General features: G+C 40.1%; 1 protein-coding gene across 6 annotated transcripts in view; it reads right to left on the bottom strand.

Moving 5' to 3' along the window:
• Positions 1 to 15,725, bottom strand: part of FBXL2 (F-box and leucine rich repeat protein 2) — a 112,883-nt gene that overhangs the window by 38,463 nt on the left and 58,695 nt on the right. For 4 of the 6 annotated variants that reach the window (XR_745273.3, XM_010341544.1, XM_003930917.3 and 1 more), the window contains exons 5-9: positions 10,479 to 10,573; positions 920 to 988; positions 725 to 820; positions 382 to 508; positions 163 to 237 (exon numbers count right to left, since the gene is read on the bottom strand). Coding sequence is in view for 5 of the 6 variants with exons in the window: in XM_010341544.1 (XP_010339846.1) it covers positions 163 to 237; positions 382 to 508; positions 725 to 820; positions 920 to 988; positions 10,479 to 10,573 (462 nt within the window). In the remaining variant the exon portion in view is untranslated. Of the gene's footprint in view, positions 1 to 162; positions 238 to 381; positions 509 to 724; positions 840 to 919; positions 989 to 1,388; positions 1,478 to 10,478; positions 10,574 to 15,725 lie in introns of those variants that run through there. The other 2 variants (XM_039461870.1, XM_039461871.2) reach the window with 2 other exon arrangements.

Genomic DNA, 15,725 nt, shown 5'->3' with positions numbered 1-15,725 from the left:
ATCTTGTGACAAATTGGGAGGTCATATAGAAACTCAGGATGAAAAATCCGGGTGTGGCAACACAGCCCGTCTCAGCTGCCTGGAGGGCTGCAGGGAGGCTCGGGGCACACTGCTTTGGGAGAGCACAGAGCAGATGGTGTTGAGGAAAGGCGTGCCACTTACTGAGCAGGACTGTAGATTGAGGCTCACAAGCTCATGGCAGTAATTCTGAATGTGTTTCAGAGCTTCATCTTCTAACTGAGTGGACAGAGAAAACAAAAGACAGCTGGAATCCAGGTGCGGGAACAGTGGGACAGCAAGAAAAACGCAAAAGCAACTTCCCCGATGATGTGCGCACACCCCCAACACGTAACACACACAGCTGTATCTACGCTCTGGTACCTGTGTGCAGCCCCTCAGGAGCAGGGCTTTCAGGCCTCGACAACCTCGCACCAGGGCCTCGATGCCATCCTTTGTGATCTGGTCACACCAAGAGAGGTTCAGGTATTCCAGGTTTCGGCAGCCCTCACTGAGAAAACAAGAAACAAAAACTTATGTGCGGTCTCTCCTTTAGACAGTTCATGACTAACTCTGAGTTTACTACCTCACAAGAAATTCAGGAGAGACCATGCCTGGGACCTCTTGGAATCACCTATTTCTCACTTCAATGTGACAATTAGGAAGGCTTCCAGAATGTTCATAGCTTTGGGTATTTCTCCTGACCACAAACAGCGGGTACTCCTACCTGATCCCCTTCAAGGAGCTGTTTGTAATAGACACACAGGAGGTCAGATCCAGATGTTTCAGCTTGGAACAGAATCTGCTAAGGCTGTAACACGTGCTGAAAAAGAGCAGGCGCACTAAAGACATTTTCAACCATGTTTCTCTCCCTTCACTCTCCCCATGACTACTGAGTCCCCAATTAATCTTCATTACTTACCTGTCTGTGATTTTTGTGCATCCATTGAGGTTTAAATGTTCAATGTTTCGGCAGTTCTGTGCAAATGTCCTAAAACGAGAAAACATTTTAAAGCTCCCTGCAAGTTGCTGGATAGCCACTAGAGGGCACATGAAGACACTGACGTTTAGAACAGCGCTCCCTCAAACTTTAAAGCACCTAGGGTTCTTGTCACAGTGCAGATCTGACGGTAGATCTAGAATGGAGTCTGACAGTCGGCAGTTCAAGGAAAACCCCAGGTGATGCCACTGCTGCCAGTCGGGGGATCACATTTTAAGAAGCAGAGTCCTAGACTGACTACCTATCAATCAGTTCTCCTTCACCCACAGCTTGGTGTCATCACCAAATCATGAGAATAGAGGCCTAGCTCCCTGCTCCCTCTGCTCTACAGAAAAATTAATTTGAAGCAAGGGGGAAAAACTTGTACTGTACCATGCTGTCACTTGCTTACCCTAGAGCCTTTCCAGAGAAACCATCTCTGGCAATTGATAGAAGTCAGCAGTCAATCAGTATCAAGACCCACTGATTTTACTGGTGAGGACACGCAGTCATGAAGAGAAACTTCCTCATTGATCTGTGGGTTGGTAGCAAGGTCAGAAGCAGCAAATTAAAACCCCCTATTCAGCACTCAGCGCTTAACATATTCATCAAGGACTAGCTCAAGTCATCTCCATCAATTTGAAATACAGTTTTGACATATGGGATGGAGTCCTGACCCTTTCATGCTATACCCCAAAGCCATCAAAACCTAACCTTACCCTTATTTGCTGCTTCCAACCTGCCCTGGTACAGGGAGGGGGAACCAAGCTGGAGGCTGATGGACTGTCTGAGATGAAGAGATGGGGCTGAGAGTCTAGGAAGACCAAGGCAGCTGGAGTTATCTCACAAGAGCATGGGAGTGGAAAGAATGTCACAAAAACTACAGAGCTCTGTGGAGGGTGCCCTTCAAGACTTAAGTACAGGCCAGGCACGATGGCTCATGCCTGTAATCCGAGGACTCTGGGAGACCAAAGCAGGAGGACCACTTGAGACCAAGAGTTTGAGACCAGCAGAGGCAACACTGTGAGAGTCTATCTCCAAAACAACGACGACGACGACAAGAATTCAGTACCACACTGATCAGTGCATGCATGTGAGGAAACTACCGAAAGCCCAAGGCCGGGGAATAAGAATCAACAAAAAGCATTAAAGCAAACGGTAGCCAGAACTCATCCAGGGCAAGGAATAGTGTCCATTTCTACCAAGATAGAGTGAAAAATGCCACAGTTCTTGGGGTCATAGGGTAGAGTATTGAGAAGAGTCTTCCTTTAGGAGTGGAGTACAATTAGCCCTAAACACTGCTTTGATACAACCTAACAAATCTAAAAACAAGACCTAACAGGAACTATTCCCAATGAACTCAACTGTTTCCCAGAACAAAACCCAAGAATATTTATAGGAATACAAAAATATCTGCACCCAACAAAGTAAAATTCACAATGTCTGGCATTGAACAAAAAATTATCATGTTTTCAAAGGAGGAGGAAAATATATCCATAATAAAAAGAAAATGTAATCTACTAAAGCCTACTCTAAACTGACACAAATAGCAGAAAGAACAAAGACATTAAACGTTATAATGTTATTGCCTAGACTATATTTCTATGACGCTAACAAATAAACATGTTATATAGACACGTGGAAAAATAAGAGATCCAAGTTAAACTTTTAGATATGAAAACCAGCCAGGTGCAGTGGCTCATGCCTGTAATGCCAGCACTTTGAGAGGCTGAGGCAGGCAGATCGCCTGAGGTCAAAAGTTCAAGACCAGCCCGGCCAACATGGTGAAAACCTGTCTCTACTAAAAAAATAAAAAATTTTAAAAAATTAGCTGGTGTGGTGGCACATGCCTGTAGTTCCAGCTACTCAGGAGGCTAAGGTAGGAGAATCACTTGAACCCAGGAGGTGGAGGTTGTAGTGAGCCAAGATTGCACCACTGCACTCCAGCCTGGGCCACAGAGCAAGACTCCATCTTGGGGGAAAAAAAAAAAAAAAGATAAGAAAATCACAATGACTGAAATAAAACTTTACTGGATGAAATTAATAACAGATTATATATGGCAGAAGAAAAGATTAGTGAACTTGAAGATGTAACAATAGCAACTATCAAAAATGAAACACAGAGGGGAATAAAAGAGAAAAAGAACAGAGCATGAATAAACTGTGGGACAACTTCAAGTAACCTAATATACATGTGATCGGAATCACTAAATAAGAGGAGACAGAGGAAGGAGGAAAAAATACTGAAGAGATAATTGCCAAAATTTTCCCAAACTTTACAAAAACAATACTCATAGACCCAAGGAACCCAAAGAACCAAGCAACATGAAGAAAAACACACCAAGGCACGTCATAACCAAATTGATCAAAACTAGTGACAGATTAGCCACGTGTAGTAGCGTATGCCTGTGGTCCCAGCCATTTGGAAGGCTGAGGTCAGAGGATCACTTGAGCTCAGGAGGTGGAGGTTATAGTGAGCTGAGATTGTGCCACTGCATTCCATCCTGGATGAGAGAGTGAGAGGAGAGAAAGAGAGAGAGAGAGAAACACCAGTGATAGAGAAAACCCTAAAAACAGCCAGAGAACAAAGCCATGTTATATAAAGAGAATAAAACATAAGGGTGACAGATTTCTCACTGGTAATGAAAAAGCAAGAAAACAGAGGGGTACCATCCTTGAAATACTGAAAACAAAAAATGGTCACTATAGAATTCTATACCCAGCAAAAGGATTCTTTTTAAGTGAAGGAAAAAATAGATTTTTTTTAGACATAGAAGAGCTGAAAGAATTAACCAGACCTGCAGTAAAAGAAATGTAAAAAAATTTCTTTAGGTAGAAAGAAAATGACACTAGATTTTAAAAATATGCCTATAGAAAGAAATGACTGGACATATTAACTACTTGGGTATATACAATTTTTAAATTTAAATATCTTAAAAATAGGCTGGGCCCTGTGGCTCATGCCTGTAATCCCAACACTTCGGGAGGCTGAGGTGGGCAGACCCCTTGAGGCCAGGAGTTTGAGACCAGCCTGGCCAACAAGGTAAAACCTTGTCTCTACCAAAAGTACAAAAATTAGCCAAGTGGGGTGGTACATGCCTGTAGTCCCAGCTACTTTGGGAGGCTGAGGCACAAGAATCATTTGAACCCAGGAGGCGGAAGTTGTGGTGAGCCTAGATCATGCCATTGCACTCTAGCCTGGCTGACAGAGTGAGACTCTGTCTCAAAATAAATAAAAACAATATAAATAAATCTCTTAAAAATAACTGACTGTTAAACAAAAAAACTAAATCCATTATGGAGTTTATGTAAGGAGAATTAAAATGTACGACAACAATAGCATAAAGATGGAGTGAGAGGAAATGGAAGTGTTACGTAACACAATATGAAGGGAGACTGTCGTAAATTAAAGATGTATTCAATAAACTCTAAAACAACGACTAAACATATGAAGAGTTATAGAAACTAAGCTGAAAAAGAATATAAAATGAAATCATAAAAATTGCTTAATCTCAGCCAGGCATGGTGGCTCGCACCTGTAATCCCAGCACTTTGGGAGGCCGAGGTGGGCAGATCACTTGAGGTCAGTAGTTTGAGACCAGCCTGGGCAACATGGTGAAACCCCACCTCTACTAAAAATACACAACTTAGCCAGGCATAGTGATGCATACCTGTAGTCCCAGCTATTTGGGAGGCTGAGGCACAAGAATCGCTTGAACCTGGGAGGTGGAGGTTGCAGTGAGTTGAGATTGTGCCACTGCACTCCAGCCTGGGCAATAGAGCAAGACCTTGTCTCAAAAAAAAAAAAAAAAAAAAAAAAAGAAAAGAAAAGAAAAGAAAAAAAAAAAACTAAAAGAAGAAAGAAAAAGAGGAAAGGGGAAAAAAATGTATGAGACAAACAGAAAACAAAAGCAAAAGGGTAGATTTAAACCTAACCATAATAATTATATTAAATGCAAATGGTCTAACCCAAATTGAAAAGCAGAGATTGTCATATTGGATAAAAAGCAACACCCAGCCGGCACAGTAGCTCATGCCTATAATCCCAGCACTTTTGGAGGCCAAGGCAGGCAGATCATGAGCTCAGGAGATCAAGACCATCCTGGCACACAGTGAAACCCCGTCTCTACTAAAAACATGAAAAATTAGCCAGGCATGGTGGCACATGCCTGTAGTTCCAGCCAGTTGGGAGGCTGAGGCGGAAGAATCACTTGAACCTGGGAGGTGGAGATTGCAGCATAAGCTGAGATTGTGCCACTGCACTCCAGCCTGGGTGACAGAGCAAGACTCTGTCTCAAAAAAAAAAAAAAAAAAAAAAAACCAACACCCAACTATATGCTGCCTATAAGAAATCAACTTTAAATATGGATACAAATAAAGTAAAACGATAGGAAAACTTACATAATGCCAACACTAGTTAAAAGAAAGCTGGAGTGACTATATCAGACAAAGTAGATTTTATAGTAAAGAAAATTAATCAGGGATAAAAGAAGGACATATCAATAAAAAAGACATAGCCATTCTAAGCATCTATATGCACAATAACAGAGCTTCAAAACACAGGAAGCAAGACCTGATAGAACCGTGAGGAGAAACAGACAAATGCAAAATTATAGGCAGAGATTTCAATACTCCTTTCTTATTAGTTGATAAATTAGTAGTCAAAAAATTAGTAAGAATACAGAAGATCTGCTCAACACTATCAACCAATCTGACCTACTGGTATTTACAGCATAATTCATCTAACAGCAGAATATACATTCTCTTCAAGTGTACAGGGGACACTTGCCAAGAGAGACCATATTATTGGCCACAAAAAAGTTTCAATAAAATTAAAAGGATTCAGGGCATACAAACTATGTTCTGTGACCACAACTGAATTCAATTAGAAATCAGTAACATGCTCTTCTGGAAAATGTCCAAATATTTGGAAACTAAATAATATTGTTCTAAACAACCCCTGGTTCAGAGAAGAAATCAAAAGGGGAATTAGAATGCATTTTGCATGAAAATGAAAACATAGCTTACAAGAATTTTTGACATAAGTTTTCCCCAAAGTATTTACTTAATGTCATGAAACTCCCGTACTAGAAAAAAAGTCTCAAATCAATGACTTGAGCTTCCATCTTAAGAAACTAGAGAAAAAACAAAAAGCAAATGAACCCCAAAGTAAGCAAAAGGAAGGAAATAATAAAGATCAGAGTGGAAATAAAAGAAGTAGATAACAGAAAAACAATGAAAAATGGGTGAAAACAAAAGCTGGTTCTTTGAGAATATCAATAAAACTGACAGACCTTTTAATAGCCAGACTGACAAGGAGACACACACACACACACACACACAAAGACAACAATTACCAATTTCAGAAATCAGAGAGGGGATATCACTGCAGATTTTACAGCTATTAAAATGATTAGAGGATATTATAAACAACTTAATGCTAATAAATTCAAGAACTTAGGTGAAATGAACAAATTCCTTGAAAGACACAGACTACCAAAACTCATTTGCAAAGAAATAATCAGAAAAGTTCTATACATATTAAAGAAATTGAGGCTGGGTGTGGTGGCTCACACCTGTAATCCCAGCACTTTGGGAGGCTGAGGCAGGCAGATCACCTGAGGTTAAGAGTTCAAGACCAGGCTGGCCAACCTGGTGAAACCCTGTTTCTACTAAAAATACAAAAATTAGCCAGGCAATAATGCCAGCTACTTGGGAGGCTGAGGCAGGAGAATCGCTTGACGTTGCAGTGGGCCAAGGCTGTGCTATTGAGGTCCAGCCTGGGCAACAAGAGTAAAACTCATCAAAAAAAAAAAAAAAAAAAAAAAAAAAAAGGAAATTGAATTTGTAATTAAAAACCTTTCCCTCAAAAAAATGTAGGAGCAGATGGCCTCAACAGTGAATTCTATATAACATTTTTTTAAAAATGCAAATTGTGCAAAAACACTCCTAGAATTTAAAAAAAAATTTTTTTTTTTTTTTTGGTATTTTTTAGAGATAGGGTCTCTGTCACCCAGCTTGGAGTACAGTGGTATGATCATAGCTCACTGCAGCCTTGAACCCCTCGGTTCAAGTGATCTTTCCACCTTAGCCTTCCAAATAGCTGGGAATACAGGCATGTGCCACCACACTCAGCTATTTAGAGATGTGGTCTTGTTGTGTTGCCCAGGCTGGTCTCAAAATCCTGAGCTCAAGTGATTCTCCCATCATGGCCTTCCAAAGCACGGGGATTATAGATGTCAGCCACTGAACACATCCCCAGAAACGTGAATAGGAAGAAATACTTCCCAATTCATTCCATGAAGCCAATATCACCTTGATACCTAAACCAGAAAAAAGCATTATAAGAAAATAAAATCATAAGACAATATTCCTTATGAGCACAAATGCAAATTTTTTTTTTTGAGACGGACTTTCGCTCTTGTTACCCAGGCTGGAGTGCAATGGTGCAATCTCGGCTCACTGCAACCTCCACCTCCTGGGTTCAGGCAATTCTCCTGCCTCAGCCTCCTGAGTAGCTGGGATTACAGGCATGTGCTACCATGCCCAGCTAATGTTTTGTATTTTTAGTAGAGACGGGGTTTCACCATGTTGACCAGGATGGTCTCGATCTCTTGACCTTGTGATCCCCCTGCCTCGGCCTCTCAAAGTGCTGGGATTACAGGCGTGAGCCACTACGCCCGGCCAAATGCAAATTTTTTTAACAAAACTGTAGCAAATAGGATCCAATAATATATAAAATATATAATACATGGCAATTCAAGTGGGCTTTATCTGAGTGATGGAAGGTTGTTTAAACACGTTTAAATGAGCCAATCTAATTCATGATCTTAACAAACTGAAAAAGAAAAACCATATGATCATCTATTTTGATGGAGATAAAGCATGTGACAAAAACCTAACATCTCCAATTTAAAAAAAAAAACCAAAAACCCCTCAGCCAACTAGGAATAGAAGGTAATTGCCTCAATTTGATGATCATCTAGGAAGAAATCTATAGCTAACATTATAAATGAATGCTTTCACTGTAAGATCGAGAAACTTGACTAGTATATTTACTTTCACCACTCTGTTCAACATTGTACTAGAGATTCCAGCCATACAATCAGGTTAAAAAAAAAAAAAAGAAAAAGAAAAAGAAAGAAAAAAAAAGGCATCAACTGGAAACACGGAAGAAGAACTATCTTCATTGACAGGTAATATGAGTATGCAGAAAATCTAAAGAAATTTTTTTAAGTAGCTATTAAAACTAACAAGTGAGTGTCAGGGTTATAGGAGACAAAATCAATGTACAAAAATCGATAATATTTCCATTTACTAGAAATCAATACTTGAAAAATACACTTACAACAGTATATCGAAATACTTGGTGATAAAATATTACAAAAGAGGTGCACAATCTGTACACTGAGAACTACAAAACATGCTGAGAGAAATTTTTAAAAACCTAAATATACAGAAAGATATACTATGTTCATGGATTGGAAGACTCAATATTGTTAAGATGTCAGTTCTCCCCCAAACTGACCTATAGATTCAACACCATCCTAGTCAAGATCCCACCAGACTGTTTTATAAAAATTGACAATTCAATTCATATGGAAATGTGGTGGGTGTGGAGTAGCCAAAACAACTTTGAAAAAGAGCAAAGTTGGAAAACTAACACAATGTGATTCCCAGATGTTATAGAGCTACAGTTATTTCTCAATGTAATCTGGTCTTCACATGTAAAAATGTGTACAGATATCTAACCAATTTATATAGATTTTTGTTCTAAAATTCAGGGTAAACCAATAAGCATTCTTAGTCCCATAAGATTGTTTTGCTAATAGATATGACTTTATTCCAAATGCCAAGAATGTACTTCTTTGATAGCATCATTGGCTATCCACATCTTCTAATTTATCTGAGTTTCTTCAAAGAAACCAGGATTAGATTTACGTTCTCTATTACAAATTATCTTAAAACCTATTGGTCCATTTAAACTTCCTATTAAAATAGAATCACCCCATTCCACTGGTTTATAAAGCTTTTGAATTAGCAGAAAATTTGTTTTGATGGACTGAATTTCTTGATTTAAAGAAAATCATTTTGTTCCATAACATTTAAAGTGAGTGTTTTTATACTTAAAAGATGTTGTGAATCATTTTTTTTTTTTTTAGTAATGGTGTAGCAGATGTTTGAATTATAAATTCTACTGTCTGCATTCACTTTATGTTGCACATTCTTACTGGAAGTCTGTGATTGCTGTACACTGTGGTAATATTTAGGTCTGCAAGAACACAAAGTGTATTCCAAGGTTATAGGGGGGATACATCATAATTTAGTGAACTTCATAAGCAATACAAGAGGCCATGAGGATAAAGACATGAAGGTTTTAATTAGATCTGTCTCCAGAAAACCTCAAAGCACATATCTGTTTTTTTTTTTTTTTTTTTTTTTTTAAGAGAAGGGGTCTCATTTTGCTGCCCACGCTGGTCTCAAACTCCTGGCTTCAAGGGATCTTCCCACTTCATCCTCCCAAAGTGCTGAGATTACAGGTGTGTGCAACTGTGCCTGGCCAGCACACATCCTTAACACCGATAATATTCCCAATAGCCTGGGTGCAGTGGCTCATGCCTGTAATCCCAGCACTTTGAAAGGCCAAGACGAGTGGATCACTTGAGGTCAGGAATTCGAGATCAGCCTGGCCAACATAGTGAAATCTCATCTCTACTTAGAATACAAAAATTAGCAGAGCTTGGTGGTGCATGCCTGTAATCCCAGCTACTCAGGAGGCTGAGGCAGGAGAATCACTGGAACCTGGGAGGTGGAGGTTGCAATGAGCAGAGATTGTGCCACTGCACTCCAGCCTGGGCTACAGAGTGAGACTCAGTCTTAAAAACAAAACAAAACAACAACAACAAAAAACAAAAACCATTCCCAATAAATAATGGCTATCCAGTAAGAGATGGGCAAATATTTAGTTGGATAAGATATATTGCTAACTATAATAAAATTAATGTAAAAATCACACCCCATTATGAGTAAGCAAAATTCTAGCTTACACCAAGGAAAATTCTGAAATAGTTATTTCATCAATTATTACAATTTATATATAAAAGTAGCTAATATTATGAGAGGAAAACTAGGAAGATGCAGAAAAAAAGGGAATAGAAAAGAGGTGAACAAATAATATTATGATGTGCTAGTCACTTCATACATATTATTTCTTGTTATGCTCATAACAGTCCTGTGGGAGTTATAACTGCCCCATCTTTGCAGAAGAAAGAACTGACACTCAGCCAGGTGAAATAACTTGTCCCAAGGTCACATCCCTAACAACAGAACAACTCAGTTACCAACCCAGGTTTGCTATTCCAAAGTCTCGGTCCTTTCATTACTCTATGCAAATTACTACAGAAAGAATCTTAACAGAGCATATAATAGGCTTAGTTTATTTTTGCTGCTGCTGATGTCTGCTACAAGCTGCCATGACAGTGAGCCACTGGATTTGACTTACTTCAAGGAGGAATCGCCGACACCAATGCAGCCTCGCAAGCTGAGCTTCCTCAGGAATCCACCACATCGCTTCGAGATATTTTCCACCACTCGACCCTTTAATCAAGAAAGTTGGGGGAAAAATACAGTTTTTTTTTTTCATGCTGCTTATCTAACAGCAAAATAACCTGAAATCTAGGAACTGAATATATTTTTCCAAGCGTAATAGAAGATATTCTGGAACATTCTTCTTGCACCTCAGTTCTATCCTTAATGCATAAAGGGGCTTCAAGCACTGAAAAACGTTCTCGAGTAAAGCATTAATTATTCTAAAACCAACCAACAAACAAAAACAAGCACTAAAACAAAAACCTGTACTGTCTTTTGAAAGCCTGAGCCCTGGGATTAAGCCTTCCCTACCCAGGGCTCACAGCTATTCTGTCGATCATAAGGCTTTTTGAGGTTAGCTGTGGGAACATCAGCCACTGAGCAGAGATCTACGACAATGCTGCTTTAAAAAGAAAATCCTACTTTAGCTAAACATTACCACTTTAAAAGCATAACAATACATTGTAAAAGCTCCCCCTCAATCTCCTTAGCAGTCCCCTTCTTAAACACATTTGCTTTGAAAAAGGAACTTTTGCTGGGTACTGGCAGAGATATTACAGGAAGCAAAAAGAAAATGAACACTGATTAAGCACTTCCACTTTAAAAAAAAAGTTTTCTATTTCAAATCACTTTTTTACTTTGGAGACGGGTTTGGTGGTGGTGGGGTCTCACTCTGGTGCCCAGACTGGAATGCAGTGGTGTGGTCATAGCTCACTGCAGCCTCTAACTCCTGGGCTCAAGTGATTCTCCTGCCTTAGCCTACCACATAGCTAGGACTACAGGCCCATACCAGAATTATGTCAAACATATTATTTCTTGTTATGCTCATGACAGTCCCATGGGAGTCATAACTGCCCTGACTTTGCAGAAGAAAAAACTGACACTCAACCATGTGAAATAATTTGTCCCAAGGTCACATCCGTAACATGCATCTGGTTTACTTCTATTTTTTGAGGAACAACTTCTTGTACCTATTATGGCTCATTTAATGACGACCATTTTGATTTCTGCCTTTATTTCATTGTTTATCCATTCATCATTCAGGAGCAAGTTGTTCAGTTTCCACGTGATTGTGCAGTTTTGAGTGCTTTTCTTAATCCTGAGTTCTAATTTGATTGCACTGTGGTCTAAGAGACTGCTTGTTATGATTTCTGCTCTTTTGCATTTGCCGAGGAGTAATTTCAATTATGTGGTCAATTTTAGAGTAAGTGTGATGTGGTGCTGAGAAGAATGTGTTTGGGGTGAAGTGTTCTGTAAATGTCTATTATGTCTGCTTGGTCCAGATCTGTGTTCAAGTCCTGGATATCCTTGGTGACTCTGTCTCATTGATCTGTCCAGTATTGTCAGTGGAGTATTAAAGTCTCCCACTATTCCTGTGTGGGAGTCTAAGTCGCTTTGTAGTTTTATGTATCTGGGTGCTCCTATATTGGGTGTATATATATTTAGGATAGTTAGCTCTTCTTGTTGCATTTTACCATTATGTAATGCCCTTCTTTGTCTCTCTCGTTCTTTGTTGGTTTAAAGTCTATTTTTTCAGAGACTAGGATTGCTACCCACTCCCCCCCTTTTTTTTTTGCTCTCCATTTGCTTGGCAGATCTTCTTTCATCTCTTTATTTTGAGTCTATGTGAGTCTTTGCACATGTGATGGGTTTCCTGAATACAGCACACCACTGGGTCTTGACTTTTATTCAGCTTGCCAGTCTGTGTCTTTTGATTGGGGCATTTAGGCCATTTATATTCAACGTTAATATTGTTATGTTGGAATTTGATCCTGCCATTTTGTTACTGGCTGGTTGTTTTGCCTGTTAGTTGATGTGGTTTCTTCATTGCCTCATTGTTCTTTACCATTCAGTACGTTTTTGCAGTGGCTGGTACTGGTTGTTCCTTTCCATGTTTAGTGCTTCCTTCAGGAGTTCTTGTTAAGGCAGGTCTTGTAGCGATGAAATCTCTCAGCAGTTGCTTGTCTGTAAAGGATTATATTTCTCCTTCACTTATGAAGCTTAGTTTGGCCAGATATGAAATTCTAGGTTGAAAGGTCTTTTCCTTAAGGATGTTGAATATTGGCCCCCACTCCCTTCTAGCTTGTAGAGTTGCTGCTGAGAGATTCGCTGTGAGTTTGATGGTCTTTCCCTTGTGGGTAACTTGACCTTTCTGTCTGTCTGCCCTTAGGATTTTTTCCTTCATTTTAACCCTGGTGAATTTGACGGTTATGTGCCTTGGGTTTGCTCTTCTTCAGGAATATCTTCGTGTTGTTCTATGTATTTCCTGGATTTGAATGTTGGCCTGCCTTGTTAGGTTGGGAAAGTTCTCTTGGATAATATCCTAAAGAGTGTTTTCCAGCTTGGTTTCATTCTCCTCATCACATTCAGGTACGCCGATCAAGCATAGATTAGGTCTCTTCACATAATCCCATAGTTCTTGGAGGCTTTGTTCGTTTCTTTTCACTCTTTTTTCTCTGATCTTGCCTTCTCATTTTATTTCATTGATTTGATCTTCTATCTCTGATATCCTTTCTTCTGCTTGATCAATTTGGCTGTTGAAACTTGTGCATGCCTCGTAAAGTTCTTGTGCTGTTTTTCAGCTCCGTCAAGTCATTTATGTTCTTCTCTAAGCTGGTTATTCTAGTTAGCATTTCCTCAAACCTTTTTTCAAGGTTCTTAGTTTATTTGCATTGGGTTAGAACATGGTCTTTTAACTCAGAGAAGTTTGTTATTATCCACCTTCTGAAGCCTGCTTCTGTGAATTTGTCACACTCATTTTGTCTCATTTTGTTCCCTTGATGGTGAGGAGTTGTCATCCCTGGCGGGGGGAAGAGGTTTTCTGGTCTTTGAAGGTTTCATTCTTTCTGCACTGTTTTTTACCCATCTTCATGGATTTATCTCCCTTTGATCTTTGAAGTTGGTGATTTCAGGAGAAATCCAGAATGGATGTCCTTTCTGTTGCAGTTGGAGCTATATCTTTTTTGGCCTATAGAGGCGCTGCTGGGCTGCCTTGGATTCACTCAGGTTGCTGGGTGGGTGAAGGTGAAATCAGATCTCTCCTTCCCAATGGCATCTCTCCTTCCCTGAGCTCGATCTTCCTGATTGGGGTCAAACTGGTGTATTCGCTGCCAAGCTCTCTGGCGCTTGGGCTTCAGTTTGAGTTTTGTGGGGGGTGGGGTCTGCCAGGCCTTATGACTTGTTTCCCTGCTTTCAACTCTGCCTCTTTCTGTGGGACGGGTTGTTCTGTCCTGCTGGCGCTAATCCAAATTTCCACCCAGGTCCGGTTGACAACTTGCAGCAGCAGGCGGGAGCCGTGGCTCAGATTTGCATCCACAACCCACCGTGACCCTCGGTCTGGCAGGGCTCTTGTGGACTGTGGGTTGCAGGAGGGATAAGGTAAGCACAGGATCTGAATCGGGGCACTGAGGGGGTGAAGTCCCCCGACCCTCCAAGCTGGCTGCACATTCCAGATGGGGACACGCCCACCCCGCCTTGGTTTATTCTCCCTGGGCGGCTCTTGCCCTGCTTTGGCTTCTTCCCTGAGCTACTGTCAGAATCTTCCCAGTCCCCTCAAAACGAACCTGGCACCTCACTTGGAATCATGAAGTCCTCTAGCCCTCCGTGTCTCATTTGCTGGGAGCTGCATTCTGGTGTTGCCTCCTCTCGGCCATCTTGGTGCCGCCCCAATTTTTTTTTTTTTTTTTTTTTTTTTTTTTTTTTTGAGACAGGGTCTCACTCTGTCACCCAGGCTAGAGTGCAATGGCACAATCAGAGCTCATTGTAACCTCTGCCTTCTGGGCTCAGGTGATCCTCCCACTTCAGCCTCCTGAGTAGCTGGGACTACAGGTGTGTGCCATTGTGCCTGGCTAATTTTTGTTTTTTCATTTGTAGATACCAGGTTTTGCTATGTTGCCCAGGCTGGTCTTGAACTCCTGGGCTCCAGCAATCTGCCTGCCTTGGCCTCCCACAGTGTTGGGATTTCAGGTGTGAGCCACTGCACCCGGCCTGACTTTAAAAGTTCTTCACGTGTTTTCCAAAAAGGTTATATGGTTGGAAAAGTCATCAAAATTGAGATGTGAAGAACCACAGAAAAAGAGAAATTATTTTGCTCAACTTTTTCAAAACAATAATGTTCCTTTTGGTCAGTAGAAATGACTACAATTTTTAGAAATTAAAGGTCCTCTGTATCATCACTACGTAAACACAGTGAACAAAGATTTAGAGATGATCAGTTTGAAGGGAAATTACATTCACTGGCATGGAATGTTGGCATGTTTAAGTGGGCACTATTGTAATCACTTCCAATAAGTCTCAAAAGAACCCTAAAGAACATCTACTTCAGAAACTACAGTGTTAAGACAGGACCTAGAGCTTATCTTTCCAGGATGGGCACAAATCCTTGACGTCCCTGCTCCTTCCAAGCTCAGAACACCACAATATGACAGAAATAAGGGGTTTCTCTTTTGATTTAACAAAGGGAAATCTTCTGCTCTGCCCCACTTACTGGAAGTATTGTGCTCCACTGGTTTAAGGTGAGGACCAGAGACTCACCTGCAGTAAGTAACCTAAAGAAGGAGGTGAAGAGTCTCCACAATTGACCATTAGTTTGTCTAAGTCAAGCCAGGTTAAGTAGCTAGCAGGAAATTGCTTAGCTCAATCCTACTGTTAAACATATTAATTCCCTTATCCATTAAAAAAAAAACCAAAACACCCCACCATGTACATCTTGCTAAAAACACATGGCAAACATACTATGTGAGTAACTAAATTAAAGTGCAGTTCCACTACTGTAAGTTAGTTGGCTAAACTGGAAATAAATTAGGTTTCACATAAGGTAGATAATAAACTTCAGCATCTCAAGACTCTCGAACCAGCGCTTCAGATAATTCCTAAGTACAATGCTCGTTAATGTTCCCTGTCTCAACTTTCTTTTTGGTTAGAAATTTAGTATTGAGTATTAAAGTTGTTTTAAAATAAACTTTCTTTATTTGGTCAGTTTTATCACACTTAAATGGAGATATTTACATATTTACAGATAAATATATCAGCATCTTGGAATTACAAAAGACTTAACTATTACTTTACTTCTTTATTTTACAGATAATAAAGCAGAAGTACTAAGAGATTATATGACTTAAGTGGCTGAGCTGGGGTGACGCTTTAGATTTCCAGCCTCACT

This window comes from Saimiri boliviensis, chromosome 9, assembly GCF_048565385.1.
Source record: "Saimiri boliviensis isolate mSaiBol1 chromosome 9, mSaiBol1.pri, whole genome shotgun sequence".
In the NCBI taxonomy this organism is placed as follows: domain Eukaryota; kingdom Metazoa; phylum Chordata; class Mammalia; order Primates; family Cebidae; genus Saimiri; species Saimiri boliviensis.
Note: the sequence above shows the minus strand (reverse complement) of the source record. Positions and strands in the feature narration are given on the sequence as shown.